Source organism: Caretta caretta, chromosome 2 (assembly GCF_965140235.1).
Source record: "Caretta caretta isolate rCarCar2 chromosome 2, rCarCar1.hap1, whole genome shotgun sequence".
Classification (NCBI taxonomy): Eukaryota; Metazoa; Chordata; order Testudines; family Cheloniidae; genus Caretta; species Caretta caretta.
This window is the reverse complement of record NC_134207.1, coordinates 14,316,825-14,329,871: the sequence shown is the minus strand read 5'-3', so window position 1 is coordinate 14,329,871 and position 13,047 is coordinate 14,316,825. Positions and strand designations below refer to the sequence as shown.

General features: G+C 39.4%; 1 protein-coding gene across 3 annotated transcripts in view; it reads left to right on the top strand.

Annotated features, from left to right (window-relative positions):
* Positions 1 to 13,047, top strand: part of KHDRBS3 (KH RNA binding domain containing, signal transduction associated 3) — a 205,368-nt gene that overhangs the window by 99,569 nt on the left and 92,752 nt on the right. For all 3 annotated transcript variants that reach the window (XR_007355434.2, XM_048841719.2, XM_048841720.2), the window contains exon 5: positions 2,192 to 2,331. Coding sequence is in view for 2 of the 3 variants with exons in the window: in XM_048841719.2 (XP_048697676.1) it covers positions 2,192 to 2,331 (140 nt within the window). In the remaining variant the exon portion in view is untranslated. The remainder of the gene's footprint in view (positions 1 to 2,191; positions 2,332 to 13,047) is intronic.

The window sequence follows — 13,047 nt, the reverse complement described above, 5'->3', positions numbered from 1 at the left end:
ATTCCTATATACAATTCCCATCCATCATGACTTGTCATACATCAGGTGCAGAAATAGACATGTTATGTTCGAATTGCCTTTCTGTACTGTATGTCAATCAGAATGAAATATCCCTCCCCCTATGGAAATAACTGACATGTGGGTATTAATCTAAGATCTTATTGCAGTAAAATCTTTGCTGCTTACACAAGTTTAAAGTATTAACAGTTTACTGAAGCAGTTGCTTTAGAAAGAACAAGGTCCTGGAAATAAAACTGTCACAGAAGGCATCTATAGAAGGGCACAAAAAGGAGAGCTCTCTCCTGTCAGCATAGAGCTGCTACGTGAGAGAGCAGGAGAGTGAATTTGTGTGGGGGGGTGGAGGGTGAGAAAACCTGGATTTGTGCTGGAAATGGCCCACCTGATGATCACTTTAGATAAGCTATTACCAGCAGGACAGTGGGGTGGGAGGAGGTATTGTTTCATATTCTCTGTGTATATATAAAGTCTGCTGCAGTTTCCACGGTATGCATCCGATGAAGTGAGCTGTAGCTCACGAAAGCTCATGCTCAAATAAATTGGTTAGTCTCTAAGGTGCCATAAGTACTCCTTTTCTTTTTATGTGAGAGGTGTTATTGCATCAGTACAGCTGTGTCGCTGTAAGCTCTCTAGTGTAGACCTAGCCTTACTTACTGATTGGTTGCTGCAGCCTTTCTGCCTGAATGGAGAGTGAACTGCAACCTATCCTCTCTGAATTAACATCCCAAAGGTGTACAAAGATGCTTAACTGGTAACATCGCTGTTTAGAATCTGTGTTTCAACCAAAAGGCTTGGAACGAACTATGAGGGAAAACCCAAGGCTTCTTTTGTTTTTTTGTTTTTTTTAAAAGAAAAACACCTTACAATTGAGAGGAGGCACAACATCTGACAGATGGGTGCCAGTGTTCTTAGAGTGGCATTAACCCTTTTGTTTGTTCAGTTTCTGTGCTTCATAGTAAAGTACATAAGGCAACATTTGATATTTCTTTGGTCGCATTCACATTGATAGATTTTCCTTTCTTCCTTCATTAGAATTGTAACTATTGGCAGTGTTTGAATAAAAGTCTTCCACTTTGGTTGAAAAGGAGTAGAGACAATGTAGTTGTTGAATTAACAAGAGTGAAATGATGTGAGAACCAGCGCTTATTACTGGTACATGGAGGAGCCTGTTTGTTTTGAATACAATCTTTTTTTCTTGCTTTACACTAAAACTGCAATCCTTGGCTCATTTATACTGAATGGAATTTGATGATAAAGAAATTCAGCTCTGACTTCGCATTAGCTCACAACATCTGTTTCATTCCTATATAGCGCACCGGATTTGAAGGATACCTTATGGTATTTCAAGGTCTGCATGTGTTTGAGAAGTATTCTACTAACTCTCTATAAATAACTCTTTATGAATTCTTCAGTTTACTTATGAGTAGCTCTATCGAGGAAAGCAAATAAATCTAGTGTGTCCTCAGTTTACTTATACAAGTCTATTTTAGATTTTTCAATTGAAAATATTTTCAGCACTCAGTATGTTTGTTATTTGGATAAAATTACTCCTATATGTGAGAGAAATTCATAGAATCAGAACTTAAAGATGGAATTGAGCTACTGGGGCAGGTCATTTAATCTACCTTCCACCATCACAGGATTTCTCCCTGTGGTACACTGGCCTGCAGTCAAAATGCCTTCGGCTGAAAATTCATCAGATCTGACAAGCTGAAATGAAGTGATGGGATTTTCACCACTTTGCAGTGGAATGTGATTCCACCATCAGCTCTTGCCTGATACTCATTCTAAATTGTTAAGAGGCATATATAGTGTTTTAAGTAATGGTAATTGTTTTCGCTAGTCAGTAAAGACCCCCCTCTATTTTACTGGTTTGGTTTTGTTTGTTTTTGTTTAATAGAAAATATGCTGGAGGTAATGGGCAGCCTCAGAGAGGAAAACACGATGCAAGCAAAAATATAATTAAAAAACACGTTTTATTTGAAGGTTCTAATCATATTTTAGATTAAATGGGTGTTCCCATTGCCACATTTTTCTGTATTGTTGTTTCTAAAGGGTTTTCAACAAAAAATTCATCTAGAATATTATGAAAAATACTTTTTTAGAAGCAGTCCTTGAGATAAGTATTTTTCTGTGTTGGTTGAATAGCTTTCCATTCCTTTCTTCTGTCTAGGACTACAATGATGAAATCAGACAGGCACAGCTCCAAGAATTAACATATTTGAATGGTGGTTCAGAAAATGCAGAAGTTCCAGTTGTTCGCGGAAAACCACCAATACGAGCACGAGGAGTACCAGTCCCTGCTTTGGCCAGGTAGGTACCTCAAAATGCCACACCGTTTTAATTGTACATGTACATTTGCTCTCAGTCTTGAATCAAGTCTGACTCTCCAGAGCATATGGCAAGGTATTATGTAAGAAAAACAAGAATGGCAAAGTAACTCTGTATCATTTGATTTCTATTTACACGGATACCAAAATGTGAGGAAATATCATGGTTCTGGAGAAAGATTCACATTGGTTCACAGAATCATAGAAGATTAGGGTTGGAAGAGACCTTAGGAGGTCATCTAGTCCAACCCCCTGCTCAAAGCAGGACCAACCCCAACTAAATCATCCCAGCCAGCGCTTTGTCAAGCCGGGCCTTAAAAACCTCTAAGGATGGAGATTCCACCACCTCCCTAGGTAACCCATTCCAGTGCTTCACCACCCTCCTAGTGAAAGTTTTTCCTAATATCCAACTTAGACCTTCCCCTCTGCCACTTGAGACCACTGCTTCTTATTTTTTCATCTGCCACCACTGAGAACAGTCTAGATCCATCCTCTTTAGAACCTCCCTTCAGGTAGTTGAAAGCTGCTATAAAATCCCCCCTCACTCTTCTCTTCTGCAGACTAAATAAGCCCAATTCCCTCAGTCTCTCCTCATAAGTCACGTGCCCCAGCCCCCAATTATTTTCATTGCCCTCTGCTGGGCTGTCTCCAATTTTTCCACATCCTTTCTGTAGTGGAGGGCCCAAAACTGGACGCAGTACTCCAGATGTGGCCTCACTAGTGCTCAATAGAGGGGGAATAATCACTTCCCTCGATCTGCCGGCAATGCTCCTACTAATACAGCCCAATATGCCGTTAGCCATCTTGGCAACAAGGGCACACTGTTGACTCATATCCCGCTTTTCGTCCATTGTAATCCCCCAGTCCTTTTTTGCAGAACTGCCACTTAGCTAGTCGGTCCCCAGCCTGGAGCAGTGCATGGGATTCTTCAGTCCTAAGTGCAGGACTCTGCATTTATTCTTGTTGAACCTTATTCGATTTCTTTTGGCCCAGTCCTCCAATTTGCCTAGGTCACTCTGGACCCTATCCCTACCCTCCAGCATATCTACCTCTTCCCCTAGCTTAGTGTCATCTGTGAACTTGCTGAGGGTGCAATCCATCCCATCATCCAGATCATTAATGAAGATGTTGAACAAAACCAGCTCCAAGACCAACCCCTGGGCACTCCACTTGATACCGGCTGCCAACTAGACATTGAGCCGTTGATCACTACCCATTGATTCTGACGAACTAGCCAGCTTTCTGTCCACCTTAAAGTCCATTCATCCAATCCATACTTTTTTAACTTGCTGGCAAGAATACTGTGGGAGACCATATCAAAAGGCTTGCTAAAGTCAAGGTACGTCATGTCCACTGCTTTCCCCATATCCACAGAACTAATTCTTTCATCATAGAAGGCAATCAGGTTGGTCAGGTATGACTTGCCCTTGGTGAATCCATGTTGACTGTTGCTAATCACCTTCCTCTCCTCCAAGTGCTTCAAAATGGATTCCTTGTGGACCTGCTCCATGATTTTTCCAGGGACAGAGGTGAGGCTGACTGGTCTGTAGTTCCTCGGATTCTCCTTCTTCCCTTTTTTAAAGATGGGCACTATAATTTCCTTTTTCCAATTGTCTGGGACCTCCCCAGATCACCACGAGTTTTCAAAGATAATGGCCAATGGCTCTGCAATCCCATAAGCCGACTCCCTCAGCACCCTTGGATGCATTAGATCCAGATCCATGAACTTGTGCATGCCCAGCTTTTCTAAATAGTCCTTAACCTGTTCTTTCACCGCTGAAGGCTGCTCACCTCCTCCCTATACTGTGCTGCCCAGCACAGAAGTCTGGGAGCTGACCTTGTCTGAAGGCTGAGGCAAAAAAGGCAATGAATACTTCAGCTTTTTCCACGTTGTCTGTCACTAGGTTGCCTCCCCCATTCAGTAGGGGTCCCACACTTTCCCTGACCTTCTTGTTACTAACATACCTGTAGAAACCCTTCTTGTTACCATTCACATCTCTTGCTAGCTGCAACTCCAATTGTGCTTTGGCCTTCCTGTTTACACATGTTGATATACACACATTGTGGTTTGAATTAGCAAGCCTATGTCTTGCGAACTCTTAGCAAGGGTGACATGATGCCTGTGTTGAGAAAAGATAACTCTGCAGTATTGAGTGTAACACTGGATGTTCAGTTACATAAGGGACCAATCAAGTTTTGTTTTAATTATAAGTAGGACTTCTGATTTTTCATTTTAACTGATGAAACGCTTCTTGTCCAAAATAAAGAGGGGTTTAGCCAATGAAGACCAGTATAAAACTGGAAATGGTTACTTATTACTTGTGTACACTGAGTGGTACTGCAGAGTGTGGGGGTTTGATTTCTGAACCACACTAATGTGTTGCACATTAATTGAACTGAGTAGGCCCTGCTGGTGCACATGAAAGGTTCCCTAGCCTAATTCAAAGTAATGCTGTTTGAAACAGTACTACATTATAGGGCACTAGGGAACATTACTCATTACAGAAGTGTATACCATAAGTAGTAATCTCATTGTAAAGTATATACAAAGAGAGCACCCCGATTCCCTCCCCCACCCACAATTTTTGGGCACCAACATAGAACTCAACATTCACTAAAATAACCCCCTCCACTCCAACTAAACTAATAAGCCCTGAAAAACAGAAGCCCTAGTTACAATGTGCTTAATAGATAGATATTCAGATAGGAAGGGTTATAAAATGCTAAGGGTTTTGTAATCAGTACTTTAATTGATTACGTTATTAGGTAAGAATAGGGTATGTATTTTCCCTATTGTACAAACAAGAAACTCTTTGAGGCACAGAAAAGTTAATCTTTCAAAAGGTCACAATGGAGCTCATTGGCACATCTAGAATTAGTATCCAGGCCGCCTGAATTCTAGTCCCATTCACTAGCCACAAAACCAGTGTGTCATCCTTCCTTCCTTCCTTAAGGTTGTTCAGTTATTTTTTCAAGTAACTGCAGTCACTGATACAAATGGTCTTGCATCTTTACTCCCATAATGATACTTCTGATGTTTCGGTTGTTTTAGCTGCTACAGATTGGCTTTTTGGGACACATTTCTTAGATAAACAATTAATGGTCTGGCTTCCTTTTATTGAGTCCTGAATTTCAGACTAATTTGTTTTAACTCTATAACTGGTTTATAAGATGTATTAATTTTTTAATTTTAACATTATCGTGATAATTCAGCACTATCAAAAGCTAAAAATATAAGTTCACATAAGTGTTTTGAAGCTCGAGTTTGGTTTTGGACCCATCTCTCAATTTAAAAAAAGCCACACATCCAAATCCTTCAGATTTGAATTTGAGTAGTTAACACACATTTTTGTTAGATGGAGAAAAGGGGGGAAATATGCTTCCTCTTCCATAGTACTTTCCTTTACTACAAGAACAGTCTTATGCCTTCGTTATCAACCCTCTTCATGCCCATTTATTTGAAATTCAGAAGGGACAGCTCAGTTTTTTTTCCTCCAAGTCCTTTGAATCCCTAGTGTGTGTTGGGTGGTGGAGGGGGTAAAAAAAGTAGTGCAGGGCATTTACGTTATAACACAGATCTTAGTTTCTATAGAGAAAACTGTTGCTACTCTGTAAATTAAGCCATTTCCCTTCTACCAGATCCGTCATTTTTATTTACGGTAAATCCTAACTCACAGGTTAATTTCAAAATGAAGTTCAATATACAGTCCTGAGGCTAACCTAACTCATGTAAACAGATATTTTTTGGGGGAAAAATGCCTGGAGAACTGAGACAATCTGGAAAGATGACCAAATTATTCATCTCATTTAACAATGCAAATGGAGTCTGTTAATTTTTGAGCATTTACATTATCTAGAATGGTGGTATTCTATATCAGAGCCTTATTCCTTCGAGGTTATAGTTTTGTTCTCTGTCCTGGCTTTTTGTATTGGAGGAATTATTTGCTTTTGTACACTTTGCCAAGTTACCTATTGCAAGATACATGTTGTCTACTTTGCTGTTTCAATTTTAAGATTATTCAAACAGTGATAAAACTGTCATGATGTCCCACTTCCTTAGCATTGTGCATGTTATTCACTAGGCTTAGGAAATCCATAAGGCTAAATCCATTCACTTTTTGTTTTAAAAGAAAGGAGCCTCTGGATTCCCTCCATTCTGCTTGTGTAATATTTTCATTACAGTATTTTAAGTGTATATTTTAGATCAATCAATCAATGTGTGGGCATGAAAATCCTTTGATAAAGGCTTCGATAACTCATGTTTTTGCTGAAGCTTTTAACAGTGATCTTTTTATTTCTATAAAATATATTTGAATCGTTTTTATAATATTAAGGTACCAGTTGCAAACATTTGTAGTCACATCTTGGTTATCCTGTAGACCTTTCTTGCAATATTATTCTGGTTGTCAGGAATTTTCCCCTGGTTTGGGTTATATCTTTGGTTCTTTTCTCCAGCTAATGTGCTTCTCTAATTTTTCTTCATATGATCTATTGATGGGTGTTCCATAGTGTTCAGATTTAGGTACACATATATTTGCATCTGAAAGGTTTTTGTGCACTAATTCCTACAAACATCACATTTTGGTTATTTGTAGATAACTTAGGTTTATACTTCTCAGGGTCTGTCTTTACATTTCTTGCTTTCTCAGTGACACCTCTAACAAGTGCACGCTGAACTTAGTTCTCATCACAAAGACTTTTGGTTCTGTCGTGCTTTTCTACTCTACTAATATTTAGAGAGAAATTTTTCATTTACCTTAGAAACACCTTTTTCTGTGATACAGAATTTGATCATTATCTTGGACTAACTTGTTTCTGTTCTTGTATTGATTCTTTTGAGATCTTTAGTTACCATTTGTCTGTAAGCTTCTACCCTTTCCATTTGCAATCACTTAAAATTGTGTGTCCTCCAGTCTTTTTTTAAAATTCTTATAACTGCCATGCAATTCTATTTAAATGTATGCTAGATACCTCTGGGTTTGAGTTCAACTTAAAGGTGATATGCCAAGGGAAAAAAATGGAGTTTGTGTCTTCTGTTCCTTTTTTGATGATATAAAGAAGCCCTGAAATGAGTTCCTTTTTTGTTGTTGTTTAAGTTGTTTAAAAGTTGTTTCTTTATTTTACATTAAAAATTGAAGTTTTGTCTCAGGTGGTGGCTGGAGAATTGATGAAATGGTAATATGAGAACTTGAAATGTCTAACGTGATTTAAGGAAGCCTTTGTTAAAGGCTTTAACATCCAGCCCCATAAATAATGATGTTTAAACAAACAAACATCCCTGAGGTCTGGCAACAAAACCAGAGAAGACTAAAAAGACATTCCTGATGTTTCTAAGAAAACATAGATGCAGAAAAGTTAATGATTAAAAAAAAAAAAACACTTTTCAGTCGTATACCTCATAAAAGACAGGAAGATTACAATTCCAATACTTTTAAATTCATTTTGAATATAAGATCTCAAACCCTTCCTCTCACTTCATTCAGCAACCAATTTATGTAATATGATATAACAAACATCTTTCTGCACAGAATCTTTCCTCAATTCCTTTGCTTATGTTTATTTTCCTATTTACAGGTTAAAGTGTTGGGTTTTCACCTGTTATATTTTCACCACACGGTGGAATTCTCTCCTTATTCGCTGTTTCATTTTAAGGACATGACAGAATACCTTGTTCTTTTTCAGTTTCTGTACTTTATATATACCTGTTGTACAGTACCTGGTAATTGGTCACATTTTTCTTTATTAGCTGCCAACTGTATGCTTGAGTGCTGCACAGGGAAAGATCTGATACTTTCCCTATGGACTTTATATTCTAAATCTGGCAGACAATATAGCTTGTCAAAAGTGCCTTTTCTTACATATATAAAATTCCAGTATATGCTTTATTCAGAAGTTTCAGAATATAGAGATCACTACGTTTGTTACCTCTTGTAAATTGCCAAACATTAGATTGTCATAAATGTATGTCAGTTAGCTTCCTACTAACTTTCTTGACAAGAGTACTTTTTTCATAGAGCATTCTTTGGCTTAGAACTAGGACTCTCCCAGTCATCTTGCCCCTCTCCCTCTCTCTCATATCATCATCTCAACATCCCTCCCATGGCTTTGTACAGAAAGCTTGCCTCCTACTCCTGAGGGAGAAAAAGAGGAAGTAGAAAATAAGACTTAATTGTCACAGAAGAGTTTGCCTCCCTTCCCAACTTGAGCTTTTAAGTATTCACTTTCCTTCCTTCCGTTGATCTTGAATCTAGTGCTACTTCCTTTTTCTTGGGTCCCCCCGGCTTGTTTCTCTGCTCTCCTGATAATGACAGGAGGAAGGAAGCAATACTACAAAATGGTGGGGCTTACATTGATAAACATCTCTTACCCTTTAGATATTCTATATCTATTCTGAGTATGCATCAGAAAGGAGGGGACAAAGGGACTTGGTCATCATGGGTGTCTCAGCTATCATTTCTTTGGGGAAGAGGGGGGAAGAAGAATCTTAGCTGTTTAACTCTGACATGCTACTAGCTAGCATGCAGAACCAGCCGTTCTCCAACTGTGATGCTGCTTCTGCTTCTTCCATCTCCCAGCTGCTGTTCCTTCCCTTCCTCTATCCCCACACCTACCCAGCTCCTGGAGCCCAGCAAGCTCTAAAATTTGAAAAATTATTCAAGAGTGAGTGGGCCAGTGTCACTTCCCTATTGGTGAATTAATTCACGCAACTGTAACTAAAGCCCTGCAAATCCTAGGATATCCGCTTTTTATCTGCAGATATCCACATCCGTGGATGCGGATATCAGTGGACCATTTTTGCAGATTGCGGATGGATGTGGATCCAAATTTTTTATTTAAAGCCCTGCACATCTGCAGATATCCATGGATCATTTTTGTGGATCAGATGTGAATACAAATTTTGTATCCACACAGGCTCTAATTGTAACATCTCCCTTGGAATCAATATGATTTTCAGTATCTTCTTATTTAAAAATGCATGCATTGACAATGATGATATGAATTGCAGATACAATTTTTAAAAGTGTGTAGTGAGGAATGTTAAGTCTTATGGACTCTAGCTAGTGTCTCTCTCCAAGGGCCTCTTGCAAACCTGAAAACCGCATTTTTTATTTACTTTACACTTGAAAAAAATAATTAGCTTATTTTAAACTTAAAATATGACTCTTCAGAATTAATCAGATTCCTGACAAACTTCCTAACCCAAAAATATGTGGGGGGGGACTTTACTGGACACTACTTTTCAATTTACCTGAGTGAAGGAATGTACCCCAGTTGCCCTGATTTTTTTTTTTAAAAAAGCTCTTGACATTGTTGCTAAGGGAATTGCTTTTATGACTCACCTGGCTTTCTGGTGGGGTTGAATAATTTCTCCTATGTTAAATGCTTGTACCCACCAATGCTAATCCATTTAGCCATTTGGTTTCTTTCTACTTATTTTGATCAGATTTGCAGTCAAAATTCTAATACTTGAGGAATTTATGCAAGCAACTGATAGGAGTTACAGTAGAATATTTAATTGGGTTTTGAGGATCTCATACAAGAGCACAAGAAGCTATTCTGACTAATATTCTCCTGGAAAATATAAATGGTCATTTCAAGTACTTGCTTCAAGGTGGACTAGCATACAGTAACTTTTGTGCAATTGTGCTATATGAAGAAACATTGTGACTTCCCATTTTTATACCTTCTTTCCTCCTTTGGAGTATTAATATCATGTAGAAAATCTCCAAAATTATCCACCTAAAATTCAGTGGCTCAAATTCCTTGATGGAATTACGTGCATGCAAGAGTTATGTTGGTCCTACACAGAAAATTCCTAGAATTGTGGCGTCTAAGAATGCAGCTATTATCAAATCTTCTCACCAGTCTCCTTCATAGAGTATTACTGTTATGCTACCCCATATAATGCCTTGTCTTAGCCCTCCTTATACTGTCCTTATATTTTGGGATAGCTTATTTGGGAAAATGACACAAGTTTCCAATTAATATAGATCAGAAGCGCTATTCATATATCTTGTTAAAACCCTGTTACTTACCTTTGTGTGCAGGCTGGGGTCCTCAAGGCTTCATTACTGCAACTCTGTCTGGGGCTAAATATAACAGTCACACAAATTCTACAGCTAGTTTAGAATGCTGCAGCCTGCCTCAGTCATAAGTGACATAGGATCATGTCACTCCTATAATGCTCTCACAAATTCCTTATTAATTTCCAGATCGAATTTAAACTCCCAGTCCTAATCTGTAATACTCTGAATTAATTTGAATTTATAAAGACTGCCTTTTTGTCCACAATCCACTGAGGCAATGTACTTCATAGGGTTGTTGAAGCTTGAGAGAGAAGATTCAGGAGCTGTGTGGGGCAGTGTGTTCTCTATGGCTTTATTGCAGTTAGCAGAGGATGAGAGACTGAGTATGAGCCTATGTTCAGCTCAAAATGAAGGCCACCTTTTTGAAAGTTTTATTCCAGCAATGACATGTATTTAAAATAAAACAAAACAAAATGAGAAGGCAGAGGTGCTAATGACCTGTTTATTTTTGGCATGTGGATAGCAAGGTGCTAAGATATCAACGTTGCTAAAGAAATTTGACAAGAGAATTAAATATGAATATATTTACTAAATGCTACCTCTACAGTTACATTTCTCTGAGGATCAGTTTCTGCCCTGCTACTAAAACAAGATTTGTATCTGTGCCCATAGAAGGGAAAAATATTGTTTTTGTAGAAAGGAAATCACTAAAACAATAGCCCATACTATTTTAAAAAAAACCAAATTTATCATGTAAGTCTAAATCACTAAAGACTTATTGCACACTTATAAAAAATGTTATATAAGTATACAAGAATGATAAAGTATTACAAAATGCTGTATTCATGTATATAAGGGTTGCAGGAAAAGAGTTCTGTATTTGAAAAATACTGTTGTCATGTAATTATAGGATTGGGCTGTGTAGGTATTGGGGGAAGTGGTACAGTTCATGGTATTTGTGTGACTTATTCACGGTAAAATCTTTACTAAGGGAGATGCTTCCACCTATGATTTGACAAGCAGATGGCCAAAGAAGAATCCTCTTTCCACAAGGGATTGCTGCTCCTCACCGTCGAAGAACCAGTTTCCATTCCACATCAGAAAGGAGCTATTGTATAGCCCTCCTCCAAAGAACCTTCTTTTTAATTCGGTAGATGGAAGGAAAAAAATGTAAAATGTTGAATTAAGAGGGTCTTTGCCAGCTAATTTGTTCCTTGACTTTAGCAAAGCTTTTGACACGGTCTCCCACGGTATTCTTGCCAACAAGTTAAAGAAGTATGGGCTGGATGAATGGACTATAAGGTGGATAGAACGTTGGCTAGATTGTTGGGCTCAAAGGGTAGTGATCAATGGCTCCATGTCTAGTTGGCAGCCGGTGTCAAGTGGAGTGCCCCAAGGGTTGGTCCTTGGGCCGGTTTTGTTCAATATCTTCATAAATGATCTGATCTGGAGGATGGTGTGGATTGCAACCTCAGCAAGTTTGCAGATGACCCTAAACTGGGAGGGGCGGTAGATACCCTGGAGGGTAGGGATAGGCTGTAGAGGGACCTAGACAAATTAGAGGATTGGGCCAAAAGAAATCTGATGTGGTTCAACAAGGACAAGTGCAGAGTCCTGCACTTAGGATGGAAGAACCCCATGCACCGCTACAGACTAGGAACCGAATGGCTCGGCAGCAGTTCTGCAGAAAAGAACCTAGGGGTTACAGTGGACGAGAAGCTGGCTATGAGTCAACAGTGTGCCCTTGTTGCCAAGAAGGCCAATGGCATTTTGGGATGTATAAGTAGGGGCATTGCCAGCAGATCGAGGGACGTGATCATTCCCCTCTATTCGACATTGGTGAGGCCTCATCTGGAGTACTGCGTCCAGTTTTGGGCCCCACACTACAAGAAGGATGTGGAAAAATTGGAAAGAGTCCAGCGGAGGGCAACAAAAATGATGAGGGGACTGGAACACATGACTTATGAGGAGAGGCTGAGGGAACTGGGATTGTTTAGTCTGCGGAAGAGAAGAATGAGGGGGGATTTGATAGCTGCTTTCAGCTACCTGAAAGGGGGTTCCAAAGAGGATGGATCTAGACTGTTCTCAGCGGTAGCTGATGACAGAACAAGGAGTAATGGTCTCAAGTTGCAGTGGGGGATGTTTAGGTTGGATATTAGGAAAAACTTTTTCACTAGGAGGGTGGTGAAACACTGGAATCCATTACATAGGGAGGTGGTGGAATCTCCTTCCTTAGATATTTTTAAGGTCAGGCTTGAGAAAGCCCTGGCTGGGATGATTTAATTGGGGATTGGTCTTGCTTTGAGCGGGGGTTGGACTAGATGACCTCCTGAGGTCCCTTCCAACCCTGATATTCTATTATTCTAATGTCTGCATTTGCCTGCTTCCAACTATGGCAGATTTTGTGCCTGAATTATGTGAGGTGAGACCTCCAGCTCAACATGCAATCAGCTGCTGAGTCTAGTAAAGTGTGGTATCCATCACCTTCCAGTAAACAGAGAACGTCCCCACAAACTGCTGACAAGACCTCCCCACCCCAAAAAAGTAAAACCTTTCACATAGAACACTTCTTGCTGTACCACCATCTGGTGTTTTTCCAAGGACGCTCCTGTTCCTGTCACTGGTTTCCTTAGGTCCCCCACAGCTCTCTAAAATTTTAACTTCTAATACTG